Below are 19,489 nucleotides of genomic sequence, written 5' to 3'. Positions count from 1 at the left end.
CTTCATGGTATTTTTCTGAAGCTGCAAACTCGTTTGTTTTTTTTTTTTTTTTTTGTTCATTGTGCTTTGACACATCAACAGGAAGTTAGAGAAGAAATCATACAACAGATGGACCAACAACAAAGTCCAGGCTTTAGTAAGTATTTCTCTCTCTCTCTCTCTCTCTCTCTCTCTCTCTCTCTCTCTCTCTCTCTCTCTCTCTCTCTCTCTCTCTCTCTCTCTCTCTCTCTCTCTCTCTCTCTCTCTCTCTCTCTCTCTCTCTCTCTCTCTCTCTCTCTCTCTCTCTCTCTCTCTCTCTCTCGCCAGAATCCTCTGACTCATGACTGTATCCATAGTTAGTAAGGTACCCCATAGTCTGCAGTAACCTGCTGCAAAGATGACAAACTAGCCAAACTCTCCATGCTATTACTGTGGATTGTCAATTGGTGCTGAAGTTCCCACACTGGATACTGCATCAGCTCAGTAGAAATAAAAATATTAGCCTTGCAAGCCCCCCCAGATCTCACAGGATTTCACATTCACAACTACCATTTTAGACAAAGTCCTAAACACCTTCCCAGCTACTGTCACCACATAGTATACACTGATAAGGTGAAGAACGACCAAGACAAACTGAAACCTCCCCTATAGTCTTTTACATCTATCTCTGACTGACTGCTTCAGCTCGGCCTCACTCGTCTTGCAGATGCTGGCAGGAGGCATTTACGTTCTGCTTTTACTGGAAATAGAGAGGCAACCAGAAATCCAGCAACTGTTCTGAATCCAAGAAAGTGCTCCTAAGGCAATTTATCACAAACTGGCTTTATTCACCGTTTCCGCTACACTAGAGAGAAAACAAAATGACTGTTTTATTGAAAGTCACTGAAGCCTTCAAGGGGATGTGTGTTCCCGCCAATCGAAAGTAGCTATCCTTTCCAAATCACTGTGACACATCTATCAGCACTAAACCTAAAACAAGGAGCAAATGGCTTTGCAAACTAACAAATACAAGAGCTATTCCCCCTCCTGCATCCACCAAAATAAACCCTGAAATGTACACAATCTAGCAAAAAACACATGAACTTCCAAACACTGGCCTGTGAATAGTACTGCTTACCAGAACTGTAGTATCAAAGCTCAAACTAATTTGACAATAATTACCTCTCCCACACTGAAGCAGCTAACATTAAAAAAACAAAGTAAAAACCAAATGGCAATCACAGCAAATTATATTGGACTGACATTAGCAATCCACATTCCAATGTATCTGGCTGTTGGCTAAGAAGTGCTGTGTGGCTTAATAATAATGATAATAATAATAATAACATTCAAGAAAAAGAGCTTGGGTATTCAGGTATTGCAATTGGATCAGAACTACAAAAAACGCTTATCAGTGCATCTCTACTTTATATTGCACCTTTTAAAACCAAGGTCACAAGCTGCTTTGCAAAGAGTGAAACAAAAGTCGGACGAGCATAAAAACTGTAAAGGTAAAACACATCACTGAAACAACTGAAATGGAAAACGGAAAGTGGAAAATCGACATGGCATGGTTGCTTTATGGCTATAGCTTTCCAAGGCCATTTACAGCCTCTCATAAATGAGGCGCTACAGCAATACAGCTCTAAATACAGGATTTACTACCTGCTCATTAGGCTCCCATTAAGATAAAGAGCAGCCAACATGTGTTTGTGCATGTGCAAATCCGTGGCAAAAGACTTGGACAAAGAACTGAGCACAATGCATACATACATGTGTGAGCATACATACAGGCGCACACAAATACTCGGACACATGCAAACACATAAAGACACACACATTCACACACACAAACACATTGGCAGGATGAGATAAAGCCAGTGAAGAAAGGATATATGAACAGAGGGATGACAGAACAAGAAAGATGTGGCCACAAGAGTCGTAAATCCGCAAGCTATCACCTATACTCCTCTGATACTAGGTAAAGCCTTTATCCAAAATGACCTTTCAGATTCAGAACACATAATATAGCTTTTACTATTATTTCTTCAACCTACAGTCAGCTCTAATCTGTTATTGATGTAGATGTTTATACTTCTAATTATAGAAACCAATACCAAGTTGGTAGACCCAGCCATTTTGCTGTTTTCCACCTCTTTTCTCTCTTTGTTGTCAAATTCCAGCCCAAAATGAGGCTCTTCCCACTTCACCCCCTCGCCTCTTCAATGACATTCAAAGTGTCTCTGAAACCACACATTCTGCAGATAAACATCCAAATTGCAGATCCGTCTCGCGAGTGCCTCTGTTGATGCAATCAGCACTGAGGACACAGAAAAAGTTCAATCAAAGCAGTTGTTTACCTTGTCGCTGAAAATCTGCAGCTTCACCATATTGTCAAATTGGAGATCAGACACAAAATTATCCAAGTAATCTGACACAACCCTTGTGAGAGTGAAATGTATACCTCATCTACATCCCAAAAAAAGAGGATTTTTTCAACCTTAACTTTTGGTTTTATTACGACCAAGATGGACTGACTCTGTTTCTTTATAAATAGAGTTTCAGCTCTCAACGCCCTCCAGTGGTCAGAAATCACTTACTGCAGCTTTAAGGAAAACGAATACATTTCAGAGACTTGATTTCATGGGCTCTACAGGAAAAAAGAGTTGCAAAATCTGACCAAGTGGTTGCACTCGGGAGCCTGTATTATTGTATTACGGCTCAAGTTTCCCATATCAAGAGCTCCCTGGTGAGTCCCTATCTGTTCACAAAGAAACACAAAAGAGTGACACAATAGCACACAAGCACACAGACATACACACTGCTGGCAGCACTAAGCAAAAGACGGGGCAGTTAAATTAACCTGCGTCTGTCTTGCTGTTTATTTCGCCTTGAATAGAATAGAATAGAATAGCATAGAGCAGAATAGAATAGAATCCTATGGGTTTGACAGCCACGGACATTTTGAATTATTGGCCCATTTCATGACAATACAGAGCTGAGCTTAGAGGACCACCTACTCCTGTGTGTGCACTTTTGAAAAATCTGCAAATTAGTCATACATTTTTGTTTTAACTGATTATTTACATGGACCCGCCTGTCCAGATGATTGCTGATATTGTCTGTGAATGGACTGCAGAGGATGGCAGTTTACAAGTGAATGTGGTTGTCAGTTGTGACTTGCTTCAGATTCACATATTTTGCAGCATCCATGAGACATCTAGTCAGGCGTGTTAGCTTATGTTTTTACCAGAATAATTTGAAACTGAATGACAATACAATGTTGCTTTTGTTGAGTTTATTTCTTTCAATTCGTTCTGAAACCTGAAAAGCACCCACACGGCTGCCTTGAGACTTCAGAGAGCTGGTTTAGAGGGATCCACTACTGTTCACCACTGTAGAGTCAGCTGTCAGACTGAGTTTGGTCAGAGGAGCGGTAATCAAAGCTGAGTTATAGAGAGGCAAAATAATTAAGTCTAAAATAACAGCTCTTGTAATGTTGCTGTACGACAATGCACATCCATGTGCCAGTATTAAGTAGGGCTGCCACCCAATAGTCGGCCAAACATTAATGAGTCATTGAGAAGAATCTTAGTTTTCATTGGTCGGTTGGGCAGGAATAAATAAAATCCAACTCCATTTGTGACCTGTGCTTGTATTGTTAACAAGACTAGGTCAAAACCTACTACATGGCCGGACTGTGTATGAAACGCTACTGGGCTTTTAATTTGAAAAGACAGACACAGGAATGGACAATAGTCACTCAGTCAGACGTGGTCAGATATGGGCATTTATACAGCTGGTCCAACTATGTTGGGCAGGAAATCCAAAGTGTGGGATGGTTTTGAAAAGGTAATGGACGACTCCAAGAAGGTGACATGCAAACTCTGCTGGCAAAGATTTGCCTATCATTTGTTGACTTCAAACATGATTGATCACGTGAAACATGTAAGTTTTAACATGTAATCAGAATCACTTTTGCCAGTGTCATTGACAGGCAGCTTACTTTGTGTGTGCGTTCATAAAACTTATATTCTAAAGGCTAATTACTACAGTTTTGTATTTCTCTGTAATGTAGCACAGCGTTAACCATGTTACTTTTAACATTATTTCTCAGCCCTGGAACTCAAAACATTTTGAGATGCCACCCAAAAATTTATGTTCAAATAATTAAATATTGTAAATGTGTAATGAATAGTTGACTGTAGACTTGAACTGGCAGCTACAAGTCATCTAGGGAAATCTTGGGTTGGGGGCAGCCCTAAAACTAGGACATGAAGAGTATATTTTGAAATAAAATAAAAATCATGATGATGCATCTAAGTATCTATTTTTTTTCTACATGAAAGTCATTTGTTCCATCCTTTCAAGAGTATAGCTGGAAGAATCTTTATTTTTCCAAGATTAAATCTAGCTACCAACTAATACTGAATACACAAATACAAACATGTTTCATAAAAATGCATTTGAATACACACACACACACACACACACACACAGTATATAGACCATCCAGCAGGAGATGACAGGACCACTCACCACCATGTTATAGGCTTCAGGGACATCTATTTCAAACTGGAACCTTCCGCTCTGGTAGTAACCCTCATCTGGAAGGACAGGAGACAAAGGGAGAGGGGATCAGTGATATACAAACATAAATATTTGTATTTGATGATGATGAACAGTGATGAGAGAATAATATGTGTTCTGCTGTGGGAGCATTTTACCCAGGGGCCTTGTCAAATTTGTAGGTATACATAGATATTAGATGTCTGTCAGGGTTTTTTCCTTTTCATTCATACTGAGTCATGAGTGTGACTATGTAATAACTCAGGCCTCAGTAATTCACAGAGGCATGAGCCATGTTATCAGCTCCTACATTAGCTCCCATTATAATGCAGCTACAGCGAAGGTTGTCATAAATGCGTTAATATCTGCACTTTCATGATTTACACTTTTACACTGTCAGCAGGTCTGTGGTGCACTACACTCCTGGAAAGCAGTGTGACAACAAGACTACAGTGCAGCCTGACCTAACTGCAGAAATAGAAAAAATAGACCAAACAACAACACAACAAGAAGTGATTAAAGAGCATGAGACCGACCAGCTCAGCCCAGATCAATCAATCCATGACAGGAGAGAGAACAAGCACACCGACTGGATGAACCGAATTTCCATCTAGGAGTTGAGCCCAAGGGAATAAACGACTGAAGTATAAGCTTTGGGTCAAACCACATACTGGAGGCCTTAATGTATAAAAAGACTGACTTAATCCTCACATTCCACCTATGACGCAAAACACGTACAAATGCATCTTAAAGTCAAGGGGAGGGCTACACATACATGCATGAAGAAAGCAGGTAAGATTGCTCTCTCTCTCTCCATCTCTCTCTCTCTCTCTCACACACACACACATACACACACTTCACAAATTCAATATTCTCAGTCGATTGGGATGACCTTTTCAGTTCTCCTCTATCTGTCTACTTTTTGCTAGTTGGCCACCACACACAGCGTCTTTATCACTCTCTGACCTCGCCACATACAGACTTTATAGCTAATTAAAGGCTTGTTCGGGACATAGGGTCTGTTTTAATAGGGGTCTTTAATTAGTTAGATGGCATTTAAATCTCTACTGTGATCTTACTGGGCCATATGGTTATAAAAGGACACGCATAAAATGGCTTGAGCACGTTGAGGCGTGAGAGAGGGAGAGCTGGATGGATAAACAGAGAGAGAGACAGAGCGATGATTGCCTGTGTCAGAGTAATTACCGAGCTTGATACAGCGCACACAGACGGGCTTAAGCACTTGGTCATACGTTGGACGTCCTCTTATCGCACTCAAGAAAGGGCGCCAGAGAATGAGATGGAGAGGGAGAGTGAGCACCAGCTAACTACTCCCCTAATGATCTTAAACCCAAGAAACGTGGACCAATGAACAAAAACATTCCAGTGGCAAGTTAAAAAACACAAATTTCCTCATATGTGTGTTAGCGCTGAAACGATTAATCGAGTTATCGAAATGATTAGTAAATTTACCAAACAATTACTAATTAAAATCTCTATGATTGAACGTTTTTTTTTTGTCAAGTAAAAAGTATTTGCTGGACAGCTTCCCAAATGCTAAGGTTTGCTGGCTTTTCTCCCCTAATTGACTCCCCCCTAAACTACAGCGATGACCTTGGCGGGGCATCTCCTCTCTCTAAGATGATTTTACACAACATGTCACACGACATATGTGTAGCTACTGACCACCCATTATTATCCTGTACAAACTGAGTACACAGAGCTAGTGCTTTACTCAAAGTGGCCTACTGTTACCATCCAAGATCCTCTGTATATACATAACCACTGCTCTATTTAAAGTAATCCACCAATACTATTCCAAAATTACAGTCCATACAGACCCACCCACTACTTTATTTATCTTTTTTTTTTTTTTTATTTATTTACTTATTTTTGCCTATGATTCAATTTGATGTGCTAAGAAGAATTATTGCTATTATTATTTTTTATTATTTTGTTGATATCGTGGTTATTTTTGTATACTGTCTGTGTTTTTGTTGCTTCAAATGCGCCGTGAATGTTTATATACAAGAAGATGAAGAATGTTAGAAATAAATCTTTAAAAAATTTAAAAAAGCATTGCTTTGAAGGTTAGGGTTAGCATGTTGTTTAACATACTTAATGATTGATAAAAGGTGCTGTTAGTGCAGTGGCATATCGATTCCTGCTAATTTGACAAATTGGAGCTAGGACTAAATTGGCAACAGCTCTTGAAACCCACCGCTGCATGATCCTAAGCCCTAATCTAATTTTAACCTGACATAATTCTTGGAAAAAAAAAATATTTCAAATCCCAAATCAGGTATTTTACACAGCAAGAACTGAGAATCTCTCTCTCTCTCTCTCTCTCTCTCTCTCTCTCAATTCAATTCAATTCAATTCAATAAAGCTTTATTGGCATGACTGTATCACATACAATATTGCCAAAGCATGTTTTGGTGATTAATAACAAAGGAACATAGAAACATTAAAATAAAACAGAGCAATATTCACACTGTCATCACATGTAAAAGAAAGAGAACAGAAAAGCAGGAGGAAGCAGAGTGAGTGAGCGGGCAGGGCTTGGGTTGTGAGCAGACTGTCCTCATGTGAGGAGCAGCTTCTCTCTCAGGCTGTGACAGGCGTCCACATATTTTGCTGCTTCTATAGCGCTGACTCTGTTTTCTCCAAGGAAATGTTGGATTTTCTGTTGGTCAGGGAGCGTGTCAAAGTTTTGTATTCTATATTTAATTTTAGTGAAGAATTTAGTTCTTATGTCTTCATATGCGCTGCATCTCAGCAGGAAGTGTTGCTCCGTCTCCACCTCCCTCTGTGGACAGAGGCGACACAGACGCTCCTCTCTGGGCAGCCACGTCTCTCTCTCTCTCTCTCTCTCTCTCTCTCTCTCTCTCTCAAACACAGAGTAATTTGAGATAAGGCATCCATTATACAAAGGGCTATCCAAAGCTCACCTGACTCCATTCACAGTGATAAAGATGGAGTGACAATTTAATTAGGCCAGACAAACAGTCTGATCCAAATTATAAATGAGAGGAGGCAGAGAGGCAAGAGATAGCAAAATGGAGAAAAAAAGAAGGAAACTGAAAAAAGCTGATAGAGCCAGCAAAGCAGAGAGAAAGAGAGAGAGAAAGCACAGAAGAGAAACAAGAGGAAGGGGAGTTGGACCAAAAGAGAGAGAGAGAGAGAGAGAGAAAGAGAAGGGGAAGGAGAGACAAAGAGAGTGTCTGCTGGCTAATAGGTGTAGTCAGAGGCCATAAATAATTAATAGGTGACGTTGGTACACTGAAGCAATCAGTCCTCAACAAACGTCAGGAGATACTGGGCACGCACGCACGCACGCACGCACGCACGCACGCACGCACACACAATAAAGGCACCCAATCCAACTGTTTGGGGAAAATCAATTATTGACATCTTTCATTTGGAAACAAACAGCAAACACCCTAAAAGAAAAGAGAATGAGCAAGCGAGAGCGAGTTATGACTTTTGAAACGGCTCAAGGTGTTGCCTCAACCCCAGAGAAAGGTACAATAGCTTAACACTTTCTTCTGTCTCTTTGCACACTAAACTTGATGTACGACTTGAGGTAAAAGACACATGCCTATTAGGTGTAAGCATTTTGTAGTTATTCAGACAATTACAACTTTTTTAAAGAGGAAAAGAAAAGGCTAAATCCACTTGATCCTTTACACAGCGTCCATGTTTGCTTTTCGTTTGTCTTGTCCTTTGGGCCTGATTTTCTGACCAAACAGCGCATGAATGCAGCGCTGCTTGGCAAGCAACTTGGAAATCCCAGATGTCAGAGCTTCACAGTGGCAAGTTAACGCACCAGAGGCTGGGTAGCCTTTTCAAATAGCCTCATACCTTTGACAAAAATAAACCTGGACTGGATGTTCACTGTGATGTATTACCGACATCAAGCAGGTTTGAAGTTGATTTTTGTACTGCACTGAATCTAATGAATACAAATGGCTGCTTGGTAGGCAGGGAAAAAAAAACAAAAAACAAAACATTCAAACATCTAATAAAAGTATGGTATGTTTTGAAAAAATGGCCAGTAAAATGACGTAAAGTGCATGTGAATTGTTGTAAAAGGACTATAATATGTAAAAAAAAAAAAAAAAAAAAAAAAAAGTGCAGTCCTTAAAAACAGACTTTCCCAGATTTTCTGTTTTTTGGGGTCTCTGGATTTATGAGATAATCCCTTGAATGATCTTTACATTTCTGCTTTGTGAGTAATTTTGTACATTTTTGAGTAGCCACCACATACTTGTATCACAAATGACGTGTACAGGAATCTGGGACCACTGTTTGGTTTTTTGACTACCTGACTGTGAGGGAGAAAGCTCTTCTCTCTTCTGCCCAGATTAATTAATCTAGTCCTAATGTCCCCTGGGAGAAGAGTGCGATCATGCTGTTAAGTAAGCCAAAGTGAAAGTGACAGCGCAAGATTGGTGTTGACAGACAATTACTGCTTCTGACAAAGCTCTCAACAGCACATTCATAATTTCAGGCACAGGGGGACAGCGACAGCCTGTCGACACGTAAATTCATGATAGTCTCTGTGCTGCGAAATGTGGAGGCTGAAAATATGAGAAGCCAGGGAAGCCAGGGAAGATTCTCCCCCATTCCCAAAAGACTCAAGGGCGATCTGTTTTTTGGTCCGCTAGGAGCATGTGCTGCTGCAAAGAACATGCTCTTATCGTCGGGATGTCTATGATATCAGTTGTCTTCTATAGAGTTAATATGGAGTCAGGAATCACAATTAAAGATGGCTTTGGGGTATATTTCATAAAGCTTGTTAGTTTTATGAGTTGAGTGATGGTTTCAAAGGATAACTGAGTCATTTACCATCATTCAACTCTGAAAATTGAATTCATCTAAATTAATTAAAAATGAATAGCTGAATTTTCATTTTGATTTGCACCCCTTTGCAGCGATACTCCAAAGAAAGAAAACTTAGATGTATCAAGGCGATACCAACTTACCCAAGATGACTGGAGGCTGTAATCGCTGCCAAGTTTGCTTCTACAAAGTACTGATTCATGGGTGTAAAAGCTTAGTTAATGAGGTATTTTGGCATTTCAATTTCATTTCTTATATTTACAAAAAAAAAAAATAAAAAAATAAAATAAAATCCAAAAACATTTCTTTCACTTTCTCATGACTTTGTGTTGACTGGTGACAAAAAAAAAAAAACTAAATTTAAATCAAATCCAATTTGAACTGAGGCTGCAATAAAACAAAATGTGACAGCACAATTTGTTTTATTGCACATATACATTATGGGGAATTAGTTAATAAGTTTAATTCGGCAAATGCAATTAGGCCTAAATAAATATATTTTACTTTAAATAGATGATCAAAGAGTTAGGCATTCTTTTATGCGTAACCAAAGAGTTATTAGATTACTGTTTGCACAAATAAATTATAATATAATAAAATACAAATAATTCAACTAAATACATCTATTATCTATTATGTTATACAATCTGAAATGATCTCCCTGCCATCCACTTGCTTCAGTCAAATCACACACTGGAAGATAGCCTTGGGCTAACGACCACAACATCTCTAACACACTCATCCCCACAAGGAAAAACGACAAAATACATGTCTGCGTTTATGTATGTGTGTATGCATGCGTGTGTGCACCTACACACGTGTTTTTCATCAGGTTTTGTTGGCATGTTCCTTTCATTTGATTTGAATAGAGCATTTTTTGGTGTAAACATGAGATGCATAGCAAGGTATCATCATCACCTGGAAAAAAAAAATGCTCTGCACACCTCCACGGAAGCAAAAATAAGAATGCTTGAATTATGAGTCAGTCATGGTGACCTTGAAAAATGCTAGTGAATGGTGCTGACGTTACACAGCAGATGATCATTTCAGCGTGTGGACAGATGTTGTTGGAAGTAAACAACAGCAATAGGTGACAAAACCTTTGTGTGGGAGTTTTAGAAACTTCTCTGTGTTACTGTTCTGGAGAAAGTTGACAGTTTCAGTTTTGGTCCTGCAAAAGAAAGCTGACATTGTCTGCTATGTATGGAAAATGTTTCACAAGTACAGGACCGGGCCGGTCTAATGAGCACACATTAAGGATTTTCCTCTAAAGTTAGAACATTAACAAGATAAGCATCATGCTTTTTCTCAAGTCACAAAAAGCTGAATTTCTGAGCATGCAAGGGTCCTGATGACGCCACTGATGCTGTGCTGAAGCCATGAGGTTTTTGAAGATGACAGAGACCATTTTCAAAAGCAAAGTACTGTGTGATGTAGGTTGGTTTAAAAATGTATTGCAACCAGACCAAATATAGCACACAGATTTCAGCAAGAAGCGTTTCAGAGGGCCACACGTTGAGAATGCCTGCTCTAGGTAATAATTTGCTAACAAGCTGATTTCCGTGACACGGGTTGGGTCACAGGAGAAGCCAGACGACACACACCCTGAGGCACTTTCTCCTTGCATTTCTCTCCTCCTGTGTGACAACAATTACCTGCCCTGCAGAGCCAATATTAAATGTCCTCTGTGTAGAGTATTAAAGTAATGTATCATTCTCAAATTAATTTTGATGGCACAATATAATGGCTGTAGAAAAATAAGAGCATCACCGAGTTAAGTGGTTCATTCATATGCTGCTTTCTGAGTCTCCATTCTGTGTCTCCAGATGCAGTTTCCCACAAATTGTGTTTTGCCTCAACTAAAAAATGAATAAAACTGCCTTACTATTAATTAATAAAAACAACATTAGACACATTCGTTGAACCAATTCCAATCACTGAGTAAACATCAGTGATTAGTATCTCATACAAATATTAAGGCAAATTAAGCATTTTGTTTATCGGAGAGATGATGTGTTACTTTATCAGTGTAACCAGACTAATAAACTGAATGACACTGCTGGGCCTCATAAGCCAGCCTTAGCTTGTGAGGTAGTGTTAATTTTTTCAATCAGCAGAAGCAATAACCTTGTGTCTGACAAGAGATGATGCATGAATTAGATTGAGGAGATTACATAAGAAGGCATCCATTTTAATAGACATCTGTCAAGTGTCTCACCTACAGCTGAATTTGTATTGGACTCAAGAGGACATCACCTCTCCTGCATTTTGCACGGGGTTAGGGGGGGCATGAGAGGAGGAGGACAAAGGGAGGGAGGTAGAACAACACAGAGAGCAAGAGAGAGATAAAAACCAAAAGAGAGGAGAGCAAGAGAGAGGAAGCAAAGGACAGAGCGAGTGCACAAGCACATGTGTATGCGTGTGTGCAAGTATGTGCTGGCATGTGTGTTTGTGTGCATGAGTGCCTGTATCTGTCTGCCAGGGGAGCTTCTGAATTATTGAGTTATTCTTTCCCAGAGAACTCAATCTCTGTATCAGCTTCTCTAAAAAGAACGAGACACCGAATCTCTTTATAATTGCTGATCTTTGCTTTTCTGTGCAGATTTTGCCAACAAAGGCCTTTGTGCGAACCTTGCTGTCGTTACAGTGGAAACTGACTCGTGGGTGGCAGGGAAAACGATGTCTCACACACACCTTGCACACACATTCACTCAAACACTCTCTGATTGTCTCTCATTCACCAGTGGCAGCGTGGAAAATTTAAAAAAGTCACTGCTTAAAAAAAAAAATTAAAAATTATATATATATATATATGTATATATATATATAGAGAGAGATAGATAGATAGATAGATAGATAGATCTATCTATAGATTATAAAGAGATTCGGTGTCTATCTATCTATCTATCTATCTATAGATAGATAGATAGATAGATAGATAGATAAACTGTGATGTGATGACAGTTCCTTCAACTCTCCACATCACAAATGCACCAGATCGAATGCTAAACCAGTATGCTCACCTTTACTCTGCAGCACCATTTCTCTGCACCAGTTCTCATGTATGACTTAAACATTAAAAGTCTGGCTGAACTTTCTTTTCCCCAAAGCTGAACCTTAAACTCTCAAAACTCCAACTCTTTCCTCCACTTTACTCCTCCTCCAAAGGGAGGATTAACGCCTTCATGCTGACTGCATCCTTGGTTTCCATGTGCATATTTTGAGTGGACCTCCACAACATTATGCTCAGACTGTTACGTGTGTCTCTGGTTAGGCCTTGTGCGTTACTGTGCGCCTCCTGTTGGTGCGCTCATGTTTCTGCCGCCTTTTCCTCTCCCTCTGTGTGTTCTCTCTCTCTTTGTGCACTGCTCTGTCTGTCTTCTCCTCAGGTATGGAGCTCCCAGATGAAAACAATTACGCTGCATGCATAAAGGAAGCCTGAGGAGCAGTGAGAGGGACACGCCTGACAGCCTGGTTTATCTTTTTCTTTTCCCAATGGTTTTCTATCAGTATTGTTTTTGCACTTGAGATTTTTGTTGTTTTAGTTTCTGGCAATCCAGTTTGCAGGCTTTACTTGTGGTTAGGCTTAGCACTTCAGTTTGTTTTGGTAGTTTAGGATGGGAAGAGCTGGGTTTGCACGGCCCACTGTGTGGCTGGCCCAGAGTCTTCTCCATCCTTTTCTTCAGGCAGGATCTCCAACCCCTTTTTGTTTATTTTTGTTTGAACTTTGATTATGACCTTTTTCTCTTAAATAAATGCTTGCTTTATCATTAAGCCTGTGGTCATGTCGTCCTTTATGTTTGTCCAATGACACTGTAGCACAGTCATCTCGGATTGCCTTGTGGTGTACCTTATGGATTCCACTGCACTTCTGGGAGAGACACTAACACTGACAAGTGCTGACCGGTGATAAAATTTGTAGGCCTGCTGCCCAAACAGGCTTGCCATAAACCCTCACTCAAGAATAACACTAACCTTAACCAAATGGGAACATCTTGCCCAGAACTCTGATGGGATTCATAATAATGCTGCTATGTAGCCCTAAGTAGCCTGTCTAATATTGTCATGCCATGTCTGTAACTAATTTAAAGTGGCAGAAAGGAGAGGTGAACTTTTTTTCTGGTGAACAACTTTTTATTAAGCCAAGAGAGTACAATACACTGTCACTATCAATAAGGCCATAACTAAAAAAAATTAGAGTACGAAGCATAAATTGGAGCTAAGTGCAAATCATCCCAATATGACTTTTTCAATCTTCTCTATTCCAGTTCAAAGTTTTAGAAATGGAGTAAACAGATTGAACCTGAAAGAACCTGAATTAGTTTGTAGACCAAAGTGCATAAAAGAAGCAGGCTGGTGGTCAGACATCACTACTTTGGTTCACCTAAATGGCTGTGTCTTTAAGCACCATCTTCTTTGTGTAATGTGCCCAAAACAAACATAAGCTGCTGAAATGCACTGATTTTTGAAAAATGTGATGGCAATAAGACTACAGGTTATAAAAAGGTCCTCTTATTGCATTATCCCCCTTACCCTTTTCAATCTATACAAAACATGTCCTAAGAGCTCAGCAGCTACCAGTGCTGCAGGCTTTTTCAGTCTCTCTATTCACAGGTCTAGACTTTAGAGAGGTATATACAGATTAGCAGCTGAATACAAAAGGGATGGGAGCTATCCAGGGAACTTATTGTGCCTGTGGTGGGAATTACTGTAGAGTTAACGGATTTCATTCTGATGTCATTCAAAAGGGACAAGAGAAACATCTATGTAGCCTATCCAGCTGTAAAATATGTCTGTTTTTTTTTTGTTTTTTTGTTGTTTTTTTTAAGCACTAGAACAGAAGCAGTTGTTGAACAATACTTTAAGTAAATAGAAATTGAAGAAAAAAAAAAAAAAAAAACTCCTTTACTGGAACAAAAAGTGGATCTGGGAATTTCAGCCCATGTCAGGTGTGCTTGAGAAACACTTTTGACAAAAGAGTAAAAGCGAAAAGTGCTAAAATAACTGAAGAGAGACAATTAGAGTATGGTTTCTCCTTGTCCTAGTAAGTCACCACATCCAGTGATTCCATGAGCATTAGTAAATATCAGACCACATTTCCACCAGGAACTAAAATGCAATCTGCATGTGGACATGGTATAATGCATAATCACACTACACCCTTGCATTTACATCTGATATTCCTGTGCATTTCTGTCTGCATTCTGTCAGCATTGTTTTAGGTTCTAATTTTTTGCATGTACTATGCAAAGCAGGCATGTAGGTGGGGTGGTGGTAAGACTTTTTTTCGTCAACTAAAACAAATATGGCAGGTGTAGAGTCACCAGAGATCATGTTACTGTGCAACCTGTTCTTACTTACTTCCTCTGCCACAGAAATAGTCTTCCTCTATGACTCTAGTAGGAGGCACAGTGATGACAGCACCCTGTGGGTGGAAACTCTCACTGGTGCGAACTGTATGGATTGCATCTGTCCGATCACAATACATGCTGAGAACACATTAAAATATGATTTGTGTCTAGATAAGAAAAGCTACCTGTTAAGCAGATGTAAATGTGGTAGCAGATCCTCCTATCGTAATAATGTCCACATACTGAGTCTTCCTCTGACAAAACTGGGCAACTCATTTGTATGAAAGTGTCTAGTTTTTTATTTCACTGAGCTCCCTCTTTCTCTGTCGTTCTCTGTCTCTCTCCGTTACTCACCCACACACTCGGCTGCATACGCATGCAAGCAAGCACGTACATGCACACGCACTCACACACGCACACACACACGCACACAGAGTTGTCTGAATTTTTTCTCCCTTACTCTTTATTCTCGAACTGGCTTGGATAAATGTTTCTTAAAAGAAGAGTCAAAGAGAGTTTGTTGATGCAGCACTATATAAATGCTGAAGATGATAAGTAAAAGTAGTGCGTGATGATATGCACGCATGTGTGTGTATGTGTGTAAGAAAGAAAGAGAGAGGCGAGAGAGAGAGAGAGTGAGCTTGTGAGTGATCCAGCAGGAAAACAGCATGAAGAAAGAAAATGACAGGGGAGAAAGCCTCCAGGGCCATGAGTAATTGTGCAGCATGGTGTTGGGTTGGGACAGTATCCGGCAGGTAGCCTGCTAAGCTATGAAATGTTAGCGCTCTGCTGAGCAAACACAGCGAACCAGGGGAATAATGACTATGTACCAGCTCTCCTGACATACCCAGAAGACTAGATTGCCATTTACAATGGAATATTTTATCAGATACACATACGTTCCAAAAGAAAATGCAAACACTAGAAATCTCTCTCTTTCTCTCTGTCACACAGAGACACACACAGACACACACACAGGAAGTAAGATGGTACAAAATATGGCAGCCAGGGACTGAGTGGAGTGGTGCGCAATGAGACCACTTGTTCTTACAGTAGGATGCTCTCTGTGGGGAAAGGAACATTGCTGAGTGCTCTCTACCCAGAGAGCTGTGTCACATTAAGTTGACAGAAAGTTTGTGGAAACAGCATTTTTTAATATTGTACTGTAGATTCAAATTCTGTCTAACTTTCAAGCTTCAGAACAACTGAACTTACTGACTTGACAAATTGTTCATTTAACTGGATGATTTCTTTTGCTGCTTCCTCTTTTTTCAGAGAGACTGACACACCATTTTCTATTGCTCTTTCATAATAGTAACAAGACCAACGGGGAAACAGTATGGGAGACACAGGAGAGAAAGACACTCCATTCTTAGTCAACACAAATTTGAGAGACCTGAAGACAGGTGCCTGTGAAGAGAAGGTGCACACAAAAGCCAGGCTTTAGCTGTACCAGAGAACTGCGTGAGACTGGAGACAACCCCTTCATCTCAGGGTCTAGTCGGTTCTGATGGTCATTCCTGTCACTCATTAAATTTGAGAAGGCCAGACACAATCTGACCTCGTCCTTGAGCCATTCCCAGACATCTCGACCTTTTCAAACATGTTCGATTTGATCAGCACCACATCTGCAGAGAGAGCTATATGACGGATGAGTTCTGGGAGCTGTGATCATCTGTAGCCAGAGACAGCTTGTGAAGAAATCAGGGGGACGAGAATGACAAATTACCAACCGCCTCAGAACAGACGATCCAACATGCTCACATCTCCCCAGCCGTTCCCTCCTTCAAATTTGGCTTTCTTCTTTCATTTTTTTTTTCTTTTCAGGACAAAAAAACAAAAACTGTCAGCCACTGCTCCATGGCTTTCCATTTGCCACAGACAAGGCTTCTTCATGTTTGTACTTGCAACATGTGCAGAGTGGGAAGACCCCTCATAACTACAATTCAAGTAAAGACTTTTCTCTGTGCCACATCATTTAGTGTGCATCTCAGCACACTGGTTAGACAAGAGTCTAAATGAAATTTAGTTGTCTAATGAGAGCAGTACAGCAAAATGGAATTCGCACAGTGTGTTCCAAGCAGATCATCAGATTAATGAACTGAAAGACTACCGTGACGGGGTAAATACTGTGAGAGAAAAAAAAATCTTTCACATTGAATCAGCAAGTGCTTTTTTCGGTGATGTTGGAACTGTGCGGAATAGAGAGATTGGCCATGGGTCTCGGGCACATTTTAGCTTAGCAGTCCTGCCTCTGGATTGGGGTTCTGTATCAGCTGATTCTCAAGATGCTGGGTGTGTCATCATACTGTAGTTATTTTATGGCAGCAAAGAGGTTAACAATATCATGTCCCTGATGCAGTGTGGCTACATTTGCTTCCTTGTAAGACATTTAGTTGAGGCCTGTGGACTATGACTTACTGTTACCTTGAATTCACAGACCAGCGGCAACAGAAAAGGCAACCAAAAATAACAATGTTATAATTCATATGATTGTAGAAACTAATGAAAGTACAAGGGACAAAAGCCACACTGTCCGAGTGACAGATGTATCCACTTTTCTTGTGTCCCTGTAATTTTTATGTCTCACAGACAAATGACAAATGAAGAGAAATCAGGCACAAACAGTGACTTGTGTTTTTTCTCCCTTACCAGGTGACACTGCCAGCTGGAAATGATGCAGTTTGTCCTCATCTGGGAAACTGGCTTTGCATGTACCTGAACAAGGAAGAGTAGGAGGGAGAGGGAAAGAGAGAGTAAGGTACAAGAAAGAAAGAGAGACAGAAGGAAAGAATTCAGAGGCAATAGGTATAAGCAGATCTACCAGTGAACCTTTACTACTTGCCTTTGCCAAATATAAGTATTAAAATCAACTACTGACAGTATCACACTTTAATTATCTCTGTAAATCTCTCCTGCTCTACAGTTTGTTCCTGTCCTCAACACAGAATACATGCCTTGTGCCTTACTTTAAACTGGGCTATAGGAGCCAGCGAGCCCAGCTGAGGTAGACCCAGTGGCACTACATCCCCCCCTGGTGTTCATGGAGAAGTATTACATCTGAGGCAAGCACCTGTCATAGGCGCTGTATGCGGTTTTCATCCCAAACAAACACTGCAGCAGCTGATTCCACTGATTGCTCTCTGATTGCTGAATGTGTGCTTAACAGTGAAACCAGAAGCGGTGTTTGGTTGGAATAAAAACTGAGAGAGCACTGATTCAGCACCACTTTAAGGTAGTGATTCAGCTGGCTGACCCTTCATTAACACGTGAAAATGGAGTAGACACAGAATAAATTTGGCCTAAGATGCTCATCTGGAATCAGGCTTGTAATATCTAATGGAACGAGAGTGTGAAAGCTGACCCCTTGTGACAGTCAAAGGGCCGACTTGAGCCTCACTGCAACATTTGTATGCATGAGAAAAATCACAGTTCTTTTGAAGTTTCGGCGGATTAGGGCCAGTAAGTTGACAATATTAGAAAGATATTTAATAAATCATTTCACAGCATTTCCTAAATTATTCACACTTTGTGACTGACTTTCAATCCTGTACCCATGATCAGTTCCAGTACAGTAGGGGTAACTGCAAATGTGCTTGCTATTTGGATGGACTTTTCAACTAGCCTGACTCATCTGAACTCATTTTTACTATTCCACCTTACACAATTTTCTTGGGGCCACAGTGCATTCCAAACAAGAGATAATGAATCTTCCCTAAATTTGCATTTTTCTAGCTGCAGGGGTAATTTTCAAACTGCTGCATAAATGAATATAAAAGAAATACTGAATCAAATGCAATGGCACAACTGTTTTTGGACAGACTGGATAATCTGGTGTGGCCCACATGTAAAATAAAGGACTATACAAATAACTGATGGTATCTGAAAGTTAGTTTGTCTTTCTCAGATGCTCTCTTCACCAGACTCATAAATCATTTGTGCCAAATGGGAATAAATTACTGAGGCAAAGCAGTTGAGTCCTTGATTATGCAAATATCAAATACCTAACATGTCTCGTGTTAGCCTTGAAAATATGTAAATGTCCTGGTACTGTGTGAGCTAATACTGCTGATGGTCCTCTGTTTTGAGGTGGGTTATATGGCAGATGTAAATGTAACGTTTATTTTCATGCTCCACAGTTGAGGGCAAACTCAGCCCTCAAACAAAAACAAGCATGCTGGGTTCAATCAAAGCAATGATAATGAATGCAGTATTGGCCATTAGAAGATGTGAGGGTGAGCATGCGCCTAATGTAAACATGAGGCGGATATTATTACCCGCACTGTAGGACACACAGGAAGTATAATGAACCCCGAGAGAATGAGACTGACTTGGCTGGCTGAATGGATGCAGCGGAGACAAGTCAAAGTGTACTTACTAGGGAGATTGGCTTCAAGTTCTGCAACTTCTGTTGAGAGAAAAGATGAAAGACTGATGAATAAACGAGGGGGGTAAAGAGACAGACACACAGACACAAACACACAGATACACACATGTACTGGATGTGGCATCTTCGCCTGTACAGAGCTTTTTCTTAACTGCAGTCAGCACCCCTAAATCCCCAGCCCCCTTTCACCGCATCACAAGCCAGGCATTTCCCACCTGGCACAGATACTGGGAAAATAACACCAGTCTAATGACACCAAGCTAGCTTCAGCTGGCTGGATACTGCCATGCAAAATCAGTGAGCACACTCATGTCTTGACAACCTGTTTTATTTTTTGTTTTAACATTTCATTATCACAAGACCGGATGGGATATTTTCT

At 40.3% G+C, this 19,489-nt stretch overlaps 1 protein-coding gene across 1 annotated transcript in view; it reads right to left on the bottom strand.

The window, feature by feature from the left end:
* Window positions 1-19,489, bottom strand: part of ube2f (ubiquitin-conjugating enzyme E2F (putative)) — a 64,669-nt gene that overhangs the window by 34,116 nt on the left and 11,064 nt on the right. Inside the window, exons 3-5 of the mRNA XM_030080418.1 lie at window positions 19,102-19,131; window positions 17,376-17,441; window positions 4,498-4,565 (exon numbers count right to left, since the gene is read on the bottom strand). Of these exons, the coding sequence (XP_029936278.1) occupies window positions 4,498-4,565; window positions 17,376-17,441; window positions 19,102-19,131 (164 nt within the window). The remainder of the gene's footprint in view (window positions 1-4,497; window positions 4,566-17,375; window positions 17,442-19,101; window positions 19,132-19,489) is intronic.

The sequence above is a fragment of the Myripristis murdjan genome, chromosome 21 (genome assembly GCF_902150065.1).
Source record: "Myripristis murdjan chromosome 21, fMyrMur1.1, whole genome shotgun sequence".
Classification (NCBI taxonomy): Eukaryota; Metazoa; Chordata; class Actinopteri; order Holocentriformes; family Holocentridae; genus Myripristis; species Myripristis murdjan.
This window is presented reverse-complemented; position numbering and strand designations above follow the sequence as displayed.